We start from the raw sequence: 18,427 nt of genomic DNA, 5'->3' as shown, positions 1-18,427 counted from the left end.
CTTTTTTTTTTAATGTGCCAAGACATACAATACACTTTTTTTGATGCATGAATCATTTCTGTGTTGACAAAATGGGAAGACTATCACACAGACTTGCTGTGGAGTTATGGACTGTGCCCCAGGGACACAGTGGACCAGAGAGGGAGGCCAGGCTGTGTGACCTTGGGCACATTCTTGACTTGAGTTTCAGTTTCCCTATCCACAAAATGAAGACAGACACAGCACTTACCTGAGGGGGTCATTGAGGGGACAGTCTCAGCACAGAGTTGAAATACTTGGTCAGATGCAAAGTGGGACAAGAAAGCCAGCTGTATAGCTGTCACTTACCATTTTTCATCTTCCTCCTCCTCCTCCCTTTGATGTCACAGGTAAACACTTTTTTCAGGTGATCCAGCAATGAGTTTATGATAAAAACCCAGCTTCAAGAGTCATTTTGGGGGAACAGATAGAGGCCAAGGAATGGATCCTTAGAGTGTCCAGTTTGCACCAAGTATCAGCATAGATTGGGAGCACACCAAATATAGAGCACATGCACAGATGCTGCCCAAGGTCACGTGAACATCTTTGATAAAAGAATTTCCTCTCAGCCATTTTCTTGGCTTGCCAAATTCTCAATGCCTTGCCATATCTATGTATTACCTCCAAACTCTTAGTCTGTACTCTTCTCTAAGTCAACTCACATCTTTAAGAAGTATTTTCAAAAAAAATTTCATATGGCTATCATAAATGGAAAGCCAATATCGCTTGGTATAATCATGAAACCAAACACATCGTGACTAATACAAAGCAACTACAGAGGGTCTATGTGCCCCCTTGAAATCATCTCCCTATCACCAGCTATAAACTAACAGAACACAGTTTAGAAATGTACCACACAGTTCCCACATCCCAGAGAGGATGAGCTGGGGTGTTTCTGAAACTGTAAGTGCAGGGAGCATCCCTGCCCCCTGTATGCCTGGATGACACACAGAGGGGCACCAGAATCCTTCTAGCACCATTCACAGTCCTATGCTTTAATGACCCAAATCCTACACCATGACATGGGGCTTCAAGGCACTCATAAGCATTCCTGTCTTTACCAGGGGAACCATCAAATAATGTTAAATTTCCTTCCACTGCTTTGGGATCTATCTCCTCATCAAGAAGCAAAGAGACCAGCCCATGGCCCCTCTACCAGTAACTGTTCCCTCAGACCTGTCCCCCATGTAGGTCTGACCCTTCTCTGGGGGAGGTGTTCAGCTTTCATATCATGTACCATAGGTTGAGACTCTGGCCCCATGTTTCCTAATAGAAATTCTGTGAGTGTCGAGGAACATTTATTCCCCTCAAACCCAGTTACTTCTCTAGCAAGATCAGTTTCAGGTAAAAACCAGTCCGAGTGATTGATGATGGAGACCAAGGAGGCTGAAAAGGATGCAAAAGCGGTTTCTAAATCTAATCCGTTCAGCAAAATGCTTCTACTTACTGAGTCTTGTGGACTGTTCCTGGCACTGGAGAGGAGGGCAGAGTTCTCACATTTGTAGTCCTGGTAAAAACAAAAACAAAAACAAAACCAGGTGGAGGAAAGCATGCTGAAGACAAAGTTCTAATTTGGAATAACCTGGATTAGCATGAGCCTGGATCTCTCATCACATTTACTCAGTACTTTCTCTCCCTCTCTCCACCCTAATTCCTTGAGGGGTCGCCTGCACTGCCCCATATGGCAGCCATCAGGCACATGGGAATAATCTGAGCTGAAATTTGTTTCAAGTACATATTACCTGCATTTGAAGGCACTAATTGGAAAAAAAAGGGATTGTAAAATCTCATTAATATTAATATCTCATTAATATTTTTATATTGATTATGTTAAAATGATAATATTTGATATATAGAAATAAAGTGCATTATATTTCAATATATATACCATGAATATTTAAAATAAAATATATTATTACAATTAATTTCATCTGTTTCTTTTTACTTTTTAATGTGGCTACTAGAAACTACATGTATGGCTCTCCTGACACCTTTACTAGGCAGCATTGATCTAGATTCTTCTCTGAGTGTGTACCCTAGCCTGAGGCCACACGCAGCTGCCTTGTGGCTGGCTCAGGTGCACTTTCCACCCTTCGCCTGGCAACAGCTCCATTTCCTGGAGCACATGCACTGCAGTGTACTGAGCGCTCTTTATGTAGCTTTGTTCTGTTAACACTGCCCCCCTCCCCACAAGGACATTTGAAGCAGGTGTCTATCTCAGCCCCATGTACAGAAGCAGAGAAGCTGAGAACCCATCTGAAGTACCCCAGTAGAGGTACTGTGGGAGAGCCAGGGCTTGGGCCCAGATGTGAAGGGATGGATCTTTACTGTGCTGCTGTATTCTACTCCTGATGCCTTTATCTACTTCTCCATGAGGCATGGCACATGAGGGCCTGTTACAAACAGTCATCATCTGACTCTGGGGAGCTGCCCCCACCTTAAAACTGGCAGCAGTGCCTGAGGCTCCAAATTGTCATTAACGGAAAGTCACTGGGGTTTGACCTGGAGTCACCTTTTAAACCTCCTGGGCAGAGAGAACATTGTGTGTGCATTCATGCACAAGCGAGGGGGACAGAGATATAAACAGACATAGACATCATAAGAGATGGACAGAGAGAGAGACACAGAGAGAAGCAGCTGCCTACAGTCCTTCACTAGCCACAAGTCACTCAGACCCCGCACAGAGTTCTGTAAATTGTTCACTTGCCCCAACAGGACAGACACCCCTTGGTGTTTCCCTTTTTTGCAGTTTTTGCCATAGACACTGTTCATGGAAAAATCCAGCAATCAGAAGATCAAAATTTTGCTTGTATCCCTCCTTCTACCACATGGAAGATGGTCCCCATCCCCATTCCATCTCCTCAGTTTACTGAAATGCTTAATGAATTCAGGGAGGGAGGAGAGGATGAATTTAAGCACAAATCATGCCCCCCATCCTCCGGCCTTCCAGTGACTGCCTAAAGCAGCAGCCTGGGAGGGGAGATGAGGAGGAGGAAGATGTTGCCAAAGGCATGATTTTGCAGACAGATCCACTAATTCTCCTTTGACAAATGTTTTTGGCCTGAGAATTGCTTCCTTATTGGCCCCATTTTATAAATGAGCCAACTAAAAACTACACTCTAGTGAGGAGTTCAGGCCCATAGCAGATCTCACCCAATAGACAAGGTCCAAGTGTTACAGATCCCCTGGGGTTCCTGTCTCCTGAGTGGTCCTCTCTTTGAAAAGGACCCATCCGCCTGCCTAGTTCCAGCTGGTTTAGGGACGCACACCTGTCCGAATAAGCACCAACCATGGACTGTCTCTCAGGAACAGGGACCAAGACACATGGAGATGGTTTTTGGGCTTCACGGGTCCAAAGCACTTGTATTCAAAGCCAGTATTGGCTTCACAGGAACCATTACCCTGGGAAGGTGATGTTTGGGTTGAGCCACAACTAGGCCTTCCAGAGGAAGCTGACCAGAAGAAAGAAGAAGGGAGACCCTAAGTGAGCCATTCCTACCACAGTGATGAGAGTACAGGGGCTGGAAAGATCATGATGCTCAAATATGATCTTACATGGGAACCATGTCACCCAAGGAACTCCTATCCAGCTGCCCCCTGTAGAGACTTCCCTCCTTCTCTTTGCCCTTTCCTAACTGCCCACACTCTCCCACCAGCCAGCAGCCCAGGCTCCTACCTAGCGATTATGCCCCTCCTTGTGGTACTTCCACTTCATGTTCATTAGTTGGGAGCCTTCACCTCCAAGAGGTGGGGATAGCACCAACTCAGTTCACTCTCCTCAGAAGACTTTTCCTGACACCTCTAGACCTTTTTGTACCTTGTAATTGTGCACACACCCATTTGGATTAGCAGCCCTCACCCTCTTTAACACAGTCACCGTATTATACTTAACAAAGCGCTGACTCTACACCTAGTTCCCTGTGTCTTCCACCCTTACCTTGAACACAGTGACAAGCACATATGTAAGTTCTAAGACAGAAACAGATAAGAGATAATATCTCTCAAATGGAGGAGAGGCAGTGGTTGTCTGACATTGTTCTGGTTTCTAGAAGGCCTCACATGTCTCCCTGAGTCCTTATCATAAACCTCAACATCTTTTGACTCAAGCTGGTCCATCCTAATGAAAATTTTTAATTAAGAAAGAGAAGATCTTATCACCCTTTCCCAAGTCACAGACTAGGACCACCCTAAGCAAGCCATAGTTGCTACCCATCTCTTTTCCCTTTGTCCCAAGGATACCTGACCCCTTCTCTGGGCCTCATCCCTGTCCTTGGAAGTCCAGTATTCTGCCCTTGGAATTCTTGCCCTCCTGTGTCTTGTTTGTTTGTTTGTTTTTTTTTTTTTTTTAGATTTTATTTATTTATTCATGAGAAAGAGAGAGAGAGAGAGGCAGAGACACAGGCAGAGGGAGAAGCAGGCTCCATGCAGGGAGCCTGACATGGGACTCGATCCGGGGTCTCCAGGATCAGGCCCTGGGCTAAAGGCAGCGCTAAACCACTGAGCCAACCAGGCTGTCCCTGGTTTACAGATTTCAAAAGCTAGGACATGGATCACCAATAGTGAGGACTGAGCCAGTTTGAGCCAGTTTAAACAGTGACCAAGCCAGAGAGCCCCACAGAGCCATTCAGCATCACCCTCTAGGGGATTTGGTGTGAACTGGTGTGAGCTCCCAAAGAGCATGATAGAAAGCATTTGTATGTCACATTCTTTGCATAAAAATGACCTTGAAAGGGTTTGTCCTTCAGATTAACAGAAGTCCAAGACCACAGCTAATGAACAGAAATTGTGGTGTGGGTTGGGGGCATGGTAGGTTCCCATGGATGGAACTAGTAAGACCTACAGGGATACCAGTTGGGGAAGACAGGTGAGGTTCAACTCTAAATGTCTGCCAGGCTTCTCAGGCCCACTGTACCCAGAAACGTCCTGACCACAAGGGTGTGATACTTCTGGAGAAGTCTGTATGCTGAAACAGGGCAGGCTGAAGAGCTTATGAGGCCAGATCATGGTCCCTAGGTGATCACAGTCAACAGGCATTTCCACCATAGTGTGGAGGCTGCATTTGCTAAAAGCAAAAAATCAGAGTAACTCCTCAATGTGTGAACCAATTGGGGGACCTAGCATAATCAAATCATGTAGGTTTTTATCATCTCAGAGTGCTAAAGACCTTTCTAACTATGACCCAAACCCAAAGCCATAAAAAAATGAATAAAAAATTCAAAGTTTTCTGTGTGAAAAGACAGACCATGAAGTATATAAGACAAAGGACAAGATGGAAAAATTTAACTTACTAAACAAAGGGGTAGCTTCCTACATTTATAAAGAGCTACCTCAAATAATAAGAAAACACCAAAGAAGTCGGAGGAAAAATACGAGCAAGGGAGATGCACAGCTCACAAAGCAGATGGTGATGCAAAAGTCTGTTGCACACATTAAAAGATCCTTTACTTCACCCATAATAAAAGAAATGCAAATTAAGGTGATGTATTATTTTTTACTGAGATTGGTAAAGATGAAAGTAGAGCCAGGTAGCAAGCTGGTCACAGTGTGGAGAACCATGTATTCTAATCCACGGTGCAAGTACACATTGGTCAACATTTTAAAACTTGTTAATATTTGATTTAGCAATTGCATTTCTTGGAATTTCTGCTATGGAATGTCTGCACATGTGGAAAATGACCAATACCAAGAATATGCACTGAAGCATTTTTTTAATTATAAAATATTGGGAGCAACAAATTTCCATTATTCAGAGACCAACTAAATCAGTCATGGTGCATCTAGAAACCCTCAGTAAAGATAATGAGGCAGCTATAGATACGGACTGATAGAGAAAAACAGTAAAAAGCAGAGTGGTTCATATAGTATGCCACAATCTGTTCTTTGTTTTAAGATTATATGCATATATAGTGTATGCACTGAAATCTCTAGAAGATAGATAAGAAACTGGTAAAAATAAATGGCTAATTTTGGAGATAGGAGTTAGTTGGCTGAGCAGCATGGAATAGTAGAGAAGTGGGGATTTTATGTTTCTGACTTGTGTATATTCTGGGCATGTATTTTTAATGAAAAATTTTCATTCTACCTTAAAACTTTTATTTCGCAAAGAAAATAATTTAGTGGAATAACATATGGCAATGCTAGCAGAGCCCTTTGGGTAGAGATTCACTTCTTGACATTTTCTGAAAAAAAAATTAGCTCACATTATGTGGTAAATGACTTGGAGTTGCTTTGGAGGACAAGAGCTCCATCAGTGTGGTCTGAATGCAGAAATGCTGGCTATTAGGGGGAATATTTTAAAGGTTTTTACGTGGAAATTCAAGGGTATGGCACACAAACTATACTTGCCCCTTGTGTTCCCAAGGCAGGCAGTACTAATAGAGGACCGAATTTTCCTGGTGAGCCCAGAGATGCAGTCTCAAACTCATTCCAACACAGTCAGAAATGATACCCACCCGTGCATATTGATGTACCAGCTGAAGTCAAATCCCACCTCTGGGGAGGACACTCACAGGGCAAAGCCTAGAAATCTGGAAGCAGAGTCTCCACTCACATGATTCCTTGGCAACTCCACCTGGGCCCAGGTAGAGCTTACATCACCAGCCTCCCACCACCACCAGTCACCGCCAGAGCCCCACAGCAAGGCAGTGAGGCAGCCAACTTCCCAAGGCCCATCTTCTGAAAATGTTGTCTGGTATCTACCTGCCACCTCCAGATCAAACCACCCAGAGTCCTTCTGAGAAAATGGACGTTAACCTTCAGCAAGGAACTCAGTTCCCTTGTTTCCCTCAACTTAGAGAATTCCGTGTAAATGTCAGATTAAGCTCTTCAAGTCCTCTGCTTTTAAAATGAGAGATAAAATTTAGCTCCCTATTCCCAGATGTTAAAATCTCTGCTTCTCCCCAGGGCAAAGAAATCAATGTGAGTAAGCTCTGTATTTTTTTTTCCCTTGGAACACGACCACTTCCAGCAATTTATTTGACTGACTATGCCTTCTATTACCATGTAAATTGTTTCAGACTGCAGGAAAAAAAAAGTATTAATCTCCTCTCAGTAAGTCATAAAATAAAGAAATCAATTTCAAGGTCAATTTAGCCCAAATAACACCTGCTGCCCTTTTTTGTAACATGCAGACTCCTCTGAAACACTAGGCTGTTGTCTAAGGCATCAATATGCAGCTATGGAAAACCGGGTTCACATCAGTCAGGGCAGCACCAGGGGAGACCCTGGCCCGGTGGCCCAATGGCAGAGTGTGAACTTGGGAAGGACAGGGTTAACAGGATTCAGCAAAATGACCCCTTGCAGGCCAGGGTTGGAAAGCAGAAGAGCCACAGAGAGGGTCCAGTACAGTTGGGTTCAAGGTAGGACTCTGGCTCATTTTCTGTGTGACTCTGGGAGAGTTACTTAACCTCCCTGAGCCTCAGCATCTCTCTCTGTAAAATAAGTAAAATGAGGGAGGTTGATCTTACAGGAGGACTCTTCCATCCAGTCAGTTGCGGACTTTGTCAAAGTTTAGACACCCAGGAGAACTGGCCTAGGTGACCAAGTTTATGTAGCTACTCCTTATCAAGGGACAGGCTTAGTATAACAGTGAAGAAAACAGGCTCTGGAGTCTGACCAGCAGTACCCAAACCACCTCTCTTCCACTTGTGAGCCACGTGACTTTGGACAAGATACTTAGTTCTTAGCCCCTGAATTCCTTCATCAAGAAGACAGAGGTAACGATGTTACCTGTTTCTAGAAAGAGGGAGCTACCATCCTCAGCAATGGACAAGTAAACTGGACTCAGGAAGGTTAAGTGATGCACCCAGCGTTGCACAACTTAAACAAGAAGGTAGCTTCAGGTCTGAATCCTGGAACCTCTGCATCCAAAGCCATTGTGCCATCCCCCAGGCCACACTGCTTCTCAGTTTTCCTGACCCTGTGGTGGAGAAAGCATCACACAAACCCCAGGACCTCAGGCAGGAGGTTGCAGCACACATTAAATTTTTTCACAAATCCTATGGGTGAGTGAGGCCATTTCTGTGGTACGTTCCTATCAACCTCTGCCACCACCCCACAGACCCCCCTGTGAAGAGGTCACAGAATGGAACCAGCAGCTCCTCATGGGCAGACCAGGACGCAGGAGACTGGGGAAGCCCATCTTTTGGATCTCTCTCATTGGGAGTCCATTGTTTCTCCCCCATCACATCCCACATGTACCACCCTGGCCCTGGCCTCATCTGACCTCGCCCTCATGTAATCTTAAGTTTTCCAGCTTTATCCAGGTGGCCCCTAACCCTCCTCTATTCATTTCTTCAAAAGTTAGCCTTGTATTCCCACCTGTCCATCCAATCAGTTACCAAGTCGTTCTGTCCTACATGTGAGATGCTGCACCCGTGAAGTGCACCCCCAGCGCTCATGCCTGAACTCGGCTCACTTTCACTGCAGTGGCTTCCACGGAGGCCTCTTTGACTCCATTCCCTCCTCCTCTGCTCATCCTCCATTCTATATCACTGGGATTGTCTTCAAGTACAAATGGATTCATATCATTTCCACTGAAACACCCTTCCAGCCTTCCATGTCACTGGAACACTGCAGAGGGTTGCCCATTGTTTACATGGGGATCCATAGAGGACTACGGTCCTTAGACAAGCCACTCGATCATGCGAACACTGAGCAGAGCACATCTGGCAATGCTAAGCCTGACACAGCTACCGAGGAAATGCCAGGGCCTCCTAAAACATAATGCCAGAAAAGCAGAACCACAGTTAACTGAGCATTTACTATGTGTTGCAATGTAGGATCACACTGTTAGTTATGTGGCGGAAGCTGGAGAGGGCTTGGGCTCTGTGCCACAGTTCCAGCTCCCCTTTTAACAGTTTTATTGAGATAAAGCTCACATAACATACCATTCATTTCAAGTGTACAATTCAGTTGGTTTTAGTGTACTCAGATACATGCAACTGTCACCATAGGCATTTTTAGGATGTTTCATCCACTTAAAAAAAATTCCCATTTAATTATCACTCCTATCCCTCTATATCCCCACTCTAGCCCTAGATGACCACATTTCATATAAATGCAATCACACAAGATGCAGTATTTTGTGACTGGCATAATACTGTCACGGTTGATCCAAGTTATAGCACACACATATCAGGATCGTTCTTTTAAAAAAAATGGCTGGGAAATATTATGTTGTATGGACAGACCACATTTTGTTTATCCACTAATCTGTGGATGGACATTTGGGTTGTTCCTGCCTTTTGGTTATCATGAATAATGCTGCTATAAACATTTGTGTAAATATTTTTGTGTGAACATATGTTTTCCATCCCCTTGGATATATACCTAGGAGCGTATCACAATGTAGGAATGGTTTAGTCCTGTGGTAACTCCATGTTTCATTGTTCAAGGAAACACCACCCTGTTTTTCCACAGGGTCTGGACCATTTTACACTCCTACTAGCAGTGTGTGAGTGTCTCAATTTCTCTGCATTCTCATCAACACTTGTTATTACCTATGTTTTTTTATTGTAGCCATTCCAGGGAGTATAAGATGATGCTAGATTGTGATTTTGATTTGCATTTCCCTGATGACTAATCATGTCCAGCATCTTTTCATGTCCTTGTTGACCATTTGTATATTTTCCCTGGAGAACGGTCTATTCAGATCCTTTACCCATTTTTAAATTGGTCTTTTAATAATTGAGCTGTAAGAGTTCTTTATATATTGTGGGTACAAGTAACTTATTGGATATATCATTTGCAGGTATTTTCTCCCATTCCTTAGGCTGTCTGGCCACTTTTGAAAAAATGCCTTTGTCTTGTCTGTTACGATAAGCAACCAGTGGGGCATGTCACACACTTTTTCAGTTTTCTTTCCCAGTTCCTGCTGGGGGTTAAGATTTGGATATGTGTTTTGAAGGCCTTTATTTAACCTACTCAATACACAAACAAAAAATGCTAGGACTTGACCCCATACAAATCATGTCAGATTTTCCTGAAGTGAAGCTAGAGCTTTGATAATTCTTAAATCTCCCCAGGTCACGACAATGTACAGGTAGGCTGTGAACCACTGGTCTAAGCCCTGAATAAATGCTGTCTTTGTCCGGGAGGGGGCTCTTCCGAGGAGTCAAGGTCAGCCCACTGGGTGGCAGGACATCAGCAAGTAGCTGTGCCAGATTCCCCACTATGAGATCCTGTAGTTCTCATTTACCATGGCAGCTCCTATACCTCTGAATGCTCTCTCAGAAGAGAGGCAAGTGAATCAAGACCTAGGATATTCACACAGAAAATAACATCTAAGTGCATGGATCTGGGACAATGACTACCAAGTTTAAAAACCCCAAACAGAACCAAAAGGTAGAAACAATCCAAATGTCCATCAAGGGATGAATGGATTAACAAAACATGGTCTATCCATGCAATAGAATACGATTCGGCCATAAAAAGGAATGAGGTTCTGATTCATGCTGCAACCCAGGTGAACCTTGACAACTAAGTGAAATAAGGCATATATAAAAGGCCTCATATTATACTATTCCACTGGCATGAAACCTGTAGAGAAAGAAAGTAGATTATTGGTTTCAAGGGACTGGGAAGAGGGGGGAATAGGGAATAATGCTTTGTGGATACAGGGTTTTGTTTGGGAAGATGAATGTGTTTTGGAACAAGATGGAGGTGACAATTGTGCAATACTGTGAATCCACTAAGTGCCACTAAATTGTTCGCTTCAAAATGGTTAATTTTATAATAATTTTACCCCAATTTATTTTTAAAAGACCAAATAAATTCCAACCAACCCAACCTCTAACCCTTTCTGGTGCCTTGACCATATTATTTTTTCAGATAAAAATAAATATATAAAACTACAGACTTTGACATACATCTATCTGTACAATCAAGAGAAACTTTCTCCTCTATTCATCTCAAAAGCCATTTAAATTAATAGGGTCTGTATCAGGAATGTCTAATAGAGTTACCAATTCACTGAATCAAAAAACAAGCATGAACAATAGCATAACTTCAGTCCCCCCTCAACATAATGAGAATCTCAGTCTCACGTCATGAGTGAGGCACAATGAACTATGGCCTCCTAGCCCACCCGTGGTGCATGGATGGCATCTCACACCTGAGGGTAACTGTCCTTCAGGAGGGAACAGCTCACCTGCCTGTGCTGCCATACAAGGGGAGATATTTGAAAATAGAAGCTGGAGAGGGATGGTAAAAACCAGCCTGGGAGAGACATAGCACTTCATCGCTATGCCCTTGCAAGGAAACTTACAGCATGAAAAAATGTCCATTTGCACATAGGCAACAGTGTCTGAAAGAGAGCTAATGAGACAAGGGAAGGGAGGACATACAGAAGTCTCCGTAAAAATTCTAGGAGACGCCGCATGGAGATAAAGGAGGGCATTAGTGATGCACGATGAAACTCGGACATTTTTCTGGCTCAAGATGCTGAACACAGCACTCAAGTTTTTCCAAGGACGAGAACAGCATGGGGCTGGTGAAGGAGACATGGGTTATTACGGGAGCTTTTGCAAGATGAAGTCGGGGAGAATGGCAAAACAAGTGAAGTGTTAAATAAATACTTCCTGAATGGAATCACGAGGGAGAACACTAAAATTAGGATGTCTGACAAGGGCTTTTTATCCAATCTGCTCAGGATTTCTTCAGGGTTCCTGAGAGAGAAGTTGTCAGTGACCTGCATGACATCACGGGCCATTTATGCAGAAATGGGATAGCTGGAGCACAAAGCGAGCTGATTACAGGGATGTGGACCGAACTCCATGTAACTGCCCTGAGACAGTCCTGAAGACAAGTATCTGCAAAGAAGGAGGGCACCAACCAGAGAATCACGACACTACAGAGGCTAAGAGCATGGATTCTAGATTCAGGCAACCCAGCATTGGAGATCCTGCTCTATCTTTTAATAAATGCATGACCTTGAACAACTCATTCCACCTCCCTGAGCCTTGGCTTTCCCATTTAAAAAGTGGATAAGCATTTCATCAAAGGAGGATGTTAAATGAGACAATCATAAAATCCCAATAAATGGTTAAATGTTATCATTCCATTCTGCAGAAGGGAAACTAAGGCTCAGAGTGGTTAAACAGCATTCATGGATGTCCCCAACCTATGTATTATGTGGCATTCTGTGGCAAGAATTGTGGGTGAAGCATGTTGTTTGATCTCTGAAATAGCCTAAGAAGCTCAGGAGCCAGGCTGGACTTCTCCCTAGCTGTATGATCCTGTGCATGTCATATAACCTCTCTATGCCTCAGTGTCCTCCTCTGATAAAATGGGGGTAATAACAGCACCTTTTCCAGAGGGCTGCTGTGAGGCTCCATGAGTTACTGTGTGTAAAGTTCTGAGAAGAGATCCTGGCACATTCCAATAAATGTGACAATCATATTATCAATGGTATTAGATTATCTTACAAATGAAGCCCAGAAAGGGTAAGCAAATTGCCCAAAGACACATCGCTGATAAGGGAAGAGTCTCTGTGACTCCATTCCCTGCTCTCCTTCCTGAGCTACTCAATAGATACTTGGAGCTTGAATGGCCACTGCCTTTCCCAGGACCACCTGAGATATAACATGGTGTAGAGGTTAAGACAATGTACTTTGGACTCAGACAAGCCTGGCTTCAAATGCAAGCTCTGCTCTTGATTTGATATGTGACTTTGAGAGTTCTTATCTCTTTTGGTCTCCTCATCTTTAAAGGAGCAGGGATCATAATAGCACATTAATTCCTCAATCCGTGGCAATTGTCAATGCTATCAGCCGGCCCTGTTTGGAAGGTGAGATACTGACTTTGCTAAGCTGTGTCATGGTCTCCTATCACTCAGCTGCTCTGGATGCATCCAAAGTCCTTGCTGAGATGCCCTTCCTTCTCACCAGCCTGTCTCTATCCTGTGTCCCATGTCCTGTCTGAATCTGTGGCCCGCCAACAGGAACAGCTTCGTGGGAGTGTGGTCTAAATACTCAGGGGACCCAGGGTGTAAGCCAAGTCCCTGGGATTAGGGCTCCCTTGAGACTGCCTTCCTGCAGAAGAGGGAACCGTCAGCTCTTTTAACAGGGAAATAATTGCAAGTTTGAATGTGGGTTCGATGCTGAACAACTGCAATTAGAAGCCGCCTTCTGTTCAGAACAACTGCTGCTTAAATGTAATCCCCGCATCGTGCATAAACCCCAAATGAGTTTCTCAGCTTTGCTTTCAACTACACTGACTACATTAGAACACCCTCAGTTCCTTTCCTGAAGCTCACATTGCTTCCTAGCTTTCAGTAGCTTCTGTTCATAGGCAGTCCAAATGCCTTAAGAGAGCCAAGGCCATGCATATGGTCTGCCCCTTGTACACTCTTCAGCCTCTTCCTCTATACTATTGAACTCCTATATATGCTTTCGGTTTGCAAACCAAACACCTCCTCCAGGAAGCCTCCTGTAATGCACTACACTAGGTAAGGCTCTCTGTGACACACTCTTGCAGCATAATGTACATTGTGGCACTTCCTAAAGCTTGGGATTATTCAGTTGCATGAGTTATTGGCATTATTTGCATAATTATTAATAGGATGACAGCCTCCCCCCACAGAACTGTGTCCCATCCATGTCCCACAGATGCTTTGTTCTACCCACAGCACAGCCCCCACTGGCACACAGCAGGTACTCAATACACATGTGTTCAATGAACAAGTGTTTAATCATGCAAATGGCTTATTCTTCCTAACAAGTACAACCTGTTAGAGGTAGGGCCTGGGTCTTAGCCACATTTCTATTCCTCACAGAACATAGTACAATCCCTGGCACATAAGAGGTACTCAATCTGAATCAGCATTTTTAATCAGGCTCATGTTTTAGTCCCTATTTTCATTTTTGTCAGGAAAATGCAAACACAAGTCCATGGCAGCCCTAGGATCCAGCCAAATGAAATCTCTGAGGGTTGTTAGCATGAGGATTTGACCTTACCTAGGAAGACAAATGACCCTTTCCATCTCATTAAAAAAAACAACAACACCCAGCCCTGCCCACACTGATGATATTCCCTGAACCATCACAGTCTACAGACCTCCTCACAGGAGGAGTTGAGATAGAGAGAAATGCCCCTCACTTAGGGCTGGTCCCAGGAAAGCTCTGTTCTCACCCCTGCAAGACTGAGAAGTGACAAGGAAGGGCCTGCCTCTATGTATATTGTTCCAGGCTCTGCCCTTTGAGGAATGGGATCATTAAGATGGGTTATGACATAAATGTAATGCCATCTGCTCAACAGCTTCCTGCCTCTGGGCTGCCCTTGGCTGGAATGCCACCAATTTACCTTTAATTAACCCCAAGTGTGGCTGTCCCTGATCCCTCTGGCCAGCAGTAGGATCAGAAGGTAGTGCCCCAAGAGCAAAGCCAGGACAGCATCAGACACCACGGAAGATAACATTTCTACTTGTTCCCCAAAGATGGCACACATGAGGAGCTCAAGACCCACATAAAGCAGATGTTTGGATGCTAAGAGCCTCCCAAAGAGAATAACGAGTATTGAAGCAGGACCAGCTGGAGGAGTCAGCCCAGCCAAGCAGTCCTGGCCTTGGTCTAATGCCCGTCGTGCTGGCAGCCTGGCATCGGGCAGCATCCAAGTCACCCAGGTGATTAAGTGGGGAAGTCTGAACCACCACGGGGAGAAGGAGCCACTTCTCTCAGTCCTTGAGAAAGATCTGCAAGCTCAGTCGGCACTTATCCCAAGAAAACAGTGCCAGGCAAAGCTGAGACCCACGCAGCTGGGGATGTTTTCCCACAAGCTCCATTGCCAATCAGCCCCTGCAGCTGCTCAGAGTGGAATCCAATCAGCCAGTGCTCACGGGAGCCCAGAAAAGCAAGTCTGCAAGCCCTACCTCTCCAGGATCAACCTGCACTTACCTGAATACTATTGGGGTTCCCCCCATGCACCATCACGGTGCTAGACACAGAAAGACTGCTGTGAAGGAAAGAAGCATAGTCCCTGCCCTCTCGGAGCTTAGAGTCTGTTGTGGCAGATGCTAAAGAGATAATTACAGAATTGATGGGGTAGTTATAGGGGCGATAAGTGCCATGAAAGGAAAAATCTAGGGTGCTTTGAGATCTCCCATGGTGCATCAAGATCCAAAGGATGATCAGACGTGTGTTGCTGGAGTATGGCCACGGGGAGAGTGGGAAAAACAGGCAGGGCACAGGATTCAGGGTCTTTAAGGCCATTATAAGAAATTTGACTTCTCTTGGAGAGCAGCAGGGTGTGGGAGCAAGGTCAGAAGTGTGTTTGGAAAAACTGCTCTGGATTTTAAGAGTGCAGGAGTGGATGGGTGAACACAGTAGGAGGCTCCAATAATCCAGATGCTAGAGATGTGGATAAAAGAAAAGAACTGGAAGGAACAGTGTTAAGGAAGTGATTTCCTAGGACAAGAGAGAGTTCATGAGTATGGGGAGTGAGGGAGGGGAGGAAATGATGACTCCCTGACTTCTGGAGGATCACTTCAGTGGCCAGTTATGCTATCCCCTGAGCTGAAGGACCTCCATGGAAGTGCAAGCTGGGGAGAAGATGGTGGGTTCCATCTTGACCTCATTGGAGAATTAGAGTCGTGTGTGCTCCATACATTTGAACCTCTGGGGCTGAGGAGGTGGGAACAGCCTGGCCCTATGGACTTTCTTTTCCATTTAACCTTCATTTCCTACATGGCTCATTACTGGTGCTTCACAGAGGGGTTCCTGAGGATTCATTTAATATCTGCTGAGAACCTTGAAGGCCTCAGAACTAACAGCTGTCAGAACTAAATTAATAAAACAACAAGGCAGCCTTTTCTTTCTTTCCTTTTTTTTTTTCTTCCTATGCCAAGAATCACTGTGCAGGAATGTTTGCAGAAAGCACCTGATCTCCCAGTGGCTTTTCACGTCTTAAAATTGACAATTCTTTCATTCCAGTCAATAAACTTCTAAATGTCAGACCATGGATGGGGTTTTTCCTGGCGGGGTTTGGGGTCCAAGGTCCTTTATGAGATGCAGGAGGGATGAGGGAGCTGTAACAGGTCTCTCTCTTCCATCCTCTTTTACACACACACTTGTGCATGCACACACACCATCCAACAAGTAAAATTTAGTTACAAGAACAGAGGCCAATGCACCTTCTGACAAAATGAGGGAAAGTAGATGCCCAAGCCCTCTGTCAAATTTCAAAACCCAAAGCTTATTTACATCTAACTTAGATCTATCTGGTGGCAAAAAATACAAACACACACACACACACACACACACACAACAAACCTTCCTTGAACTAACAGGAGACTCTCTATATTAGATTGAACAAAAAGAAACCTCCAATATTTGACAGGACTGTTTTTGACCTAAAGAACAGCCATTCATCAGTCTAATGATATTTATTTATCCTGCTTAGTATGGATATTGACTTTTTTACAGAAATATTAATGTGTTTGATTATGGAGTGCTGCCCCAGGTCCCACTGGAGGTGTGATGTAATGGATGGCATGGACAACTGATCGCCTTCCTAAAGTCTGAAAAATGATAAGCTCCAAACCACACCTGGCTTCAGGGGACTGCAAACCGATAATAGAACAGTCATTAAAGCCATTTATGGGGGCACTTTCCAAGTTGAAGGCAGGGTACATCAGATGATCCATTTGGAAGTGAATAAGCACAAAGGGCACAAGTGCTAATTATATGGATACATAGAAGGCACCATTTCTGTCATTAAAATTCTGGATGCAAGGCACCTGGGTGGCCTTGGTTAAGCGTCCAACTCTTGATCTCAGCTCAGGTCTTGATCTCAGGGTCATGAGTTCAAGCCCCAAACTGGGCTCCACACTGGGTGTGGAGCCTACTTAAAAAAAAATACACAACTTAAAATTCTATATGAAGAACCACCTCACTGTTTTAACACAATAATTTTGGGGTGAGCCATCCTCCAAATGGGTTCATGCCTCCCTAACACCCCCAATCTGAAGGCAAAACCCTGATTTAGCTGTAAAGGTGGAAGCTATTAGTTACAGAGCCAATCAGCCTGACAGGATGCTCATTACATCTCAAGTCTGCTTGTTCTCAGATCCTCACGAAATAATTACACTGCTCTTTTCTCTTGGAAAACAGTTTGTGTTAACTTGGGGAAATGTGTGATTTGATAAAGACATCCCACACGGGGCTCCTAGGGGTGTTCAATTAAAAGAGATAAACCAACTTGGAAAATGTCCTGACAGTGTCTTCTGTCAGACAAGCTGGAGGTGGAGGGGGCAGGGGAAGTGGGGAGAAAGGAGAGCACCTCTGGGAGGCCAAGGGCCTCAGCAGAGGGCTCTAAACCATAGAAATGGTTCCCGATGGATATCCATGGCTTAACTTCTCTTTAATCTTGGCCCAAGTGGTGTAATAAGCCATTCTTAGAACTTAATAACTCCTCAGCATCCAATCAATAATGGCTCTGAAAAATCTCTTCCCTGTATTTATTTAGTTCTACAGCACTCAGACACTCCAGCTCCTTATTCCCCGTGAACTCCACAACTGCACCTCATCTCCTTTATGCACAGGGCAGCTTGCTGACATATCCAACCCAGAAGGTGCACCTTTAGGAAATGGGCTCTGATGGGAACTCTCCATAATGGAAAAAGCAAGAAGTACCAAAGAGATAAATGAGTCAGCATGTGTGCAATATCTCCGAAACCAAACTAAAATTGACTTTGGCACTTCTCCTACCTCCTGTTAATGCAAAATATCATCTGGATCTTTGGGAGAAAGAGGCCAGGATGCACATCTTTATAAGATTCATCTGGGAAATTATCACTATCCAGTTAAGCAGCTTGTGGTACTGACAAATGGATTTTTTTTTTTTTTTTTTTTTTTAGTTCTTCCCTTGAGTAGGTAGGTGGAGGCTATTCGCTTTAATTTTTTAAACTACTTTTCTTGATGGATATGGACTTTGGAATCAACAGAAAGACAAGCAGCCGGGGAGAAAAGGAAAAAAAGGTGAAATCTGTCAAAACAAGAAATTGCTGCAAAACCCCCATACCCAAGTGGTCCCAGCCCAAAGGAGCAGATGGCCTCACTTCAAAGTGCAAACACTGGTGATCCATTTGCTGCAAATTTCATATAATGGCAGATTTTGATGCTATTATTAAAAACGAGGGAAGATCTTGGCACCAGATCCTCTGGGCTGTAATTCTAGCTCAAACAGAGGTTACAACACATACCAAATAGATAAAAGTTATCTCTTTCTCCTAACTTTCACAGGGAGGTGACCGGCCCAGGGAGATCAAGATGAACTCATTATTTGTTGGTTAGGCCTACACAGTGTAGTACTTCTGACTGCCCCATGTGCCTCTTGAAGCTTTATCTCTGAGACAGGTAAATCCAAACCTAGTTGATGTGGGATGTGTGTTTCCCTCCCATCAGGTAAGAGGAGT

General features: G+C 44.2%; 1 protein-coding gene across 15 annotated transcripts in view; it reads right to left on the bottom strand.

Moving 5' to 3' along the window:
* RBFOX1 (RNA binding fox-1 homolog 1) overlaps positions 1-18,427 on the bottom strand; it is a 2,042,337-nt gene that overhangs the window by 1,756,495 nt on the left and 267,415 nt on the right. For 13 of the 15 annotated variants that reach the window (XM_077906543.1, XM_077906545.1, XM_077906551.1 and 10 more), the window contains one exon: positions 1,466-1,525. The exons of the other annotated variants lie outside the window; for them this stretch is intronic. In XM_077906543.1, the coding sequence (XP_077762669.1) occupies positions 1,466-1,525 (60 nt within the window). The remainder of the gene's footprint in view (positions 1-1,465; positions 1,526-18,427) is intronic. 15 annotated transcript variants of the gene reach the window in all.

This window comes from Canis aureus, chromosome 8 (genome assembly GCF_053574225.1).
Source record: "Canis aureus isolate CA01 chromosome 8, VMU_Caureus_v.1.0, whole genome shotgun sequence".
Classification (NCBI taxonomy): Eukaryota; Metazoa; Chordata; class Mammalia; order Carnivora; family Canidae; genus Canis; species Canis aureus.
The sequence above is the reverse complement of the archived record's forward strand: the minus strand, read 5'-3'. Positions and strand labels throughout refer to the sequence as shown.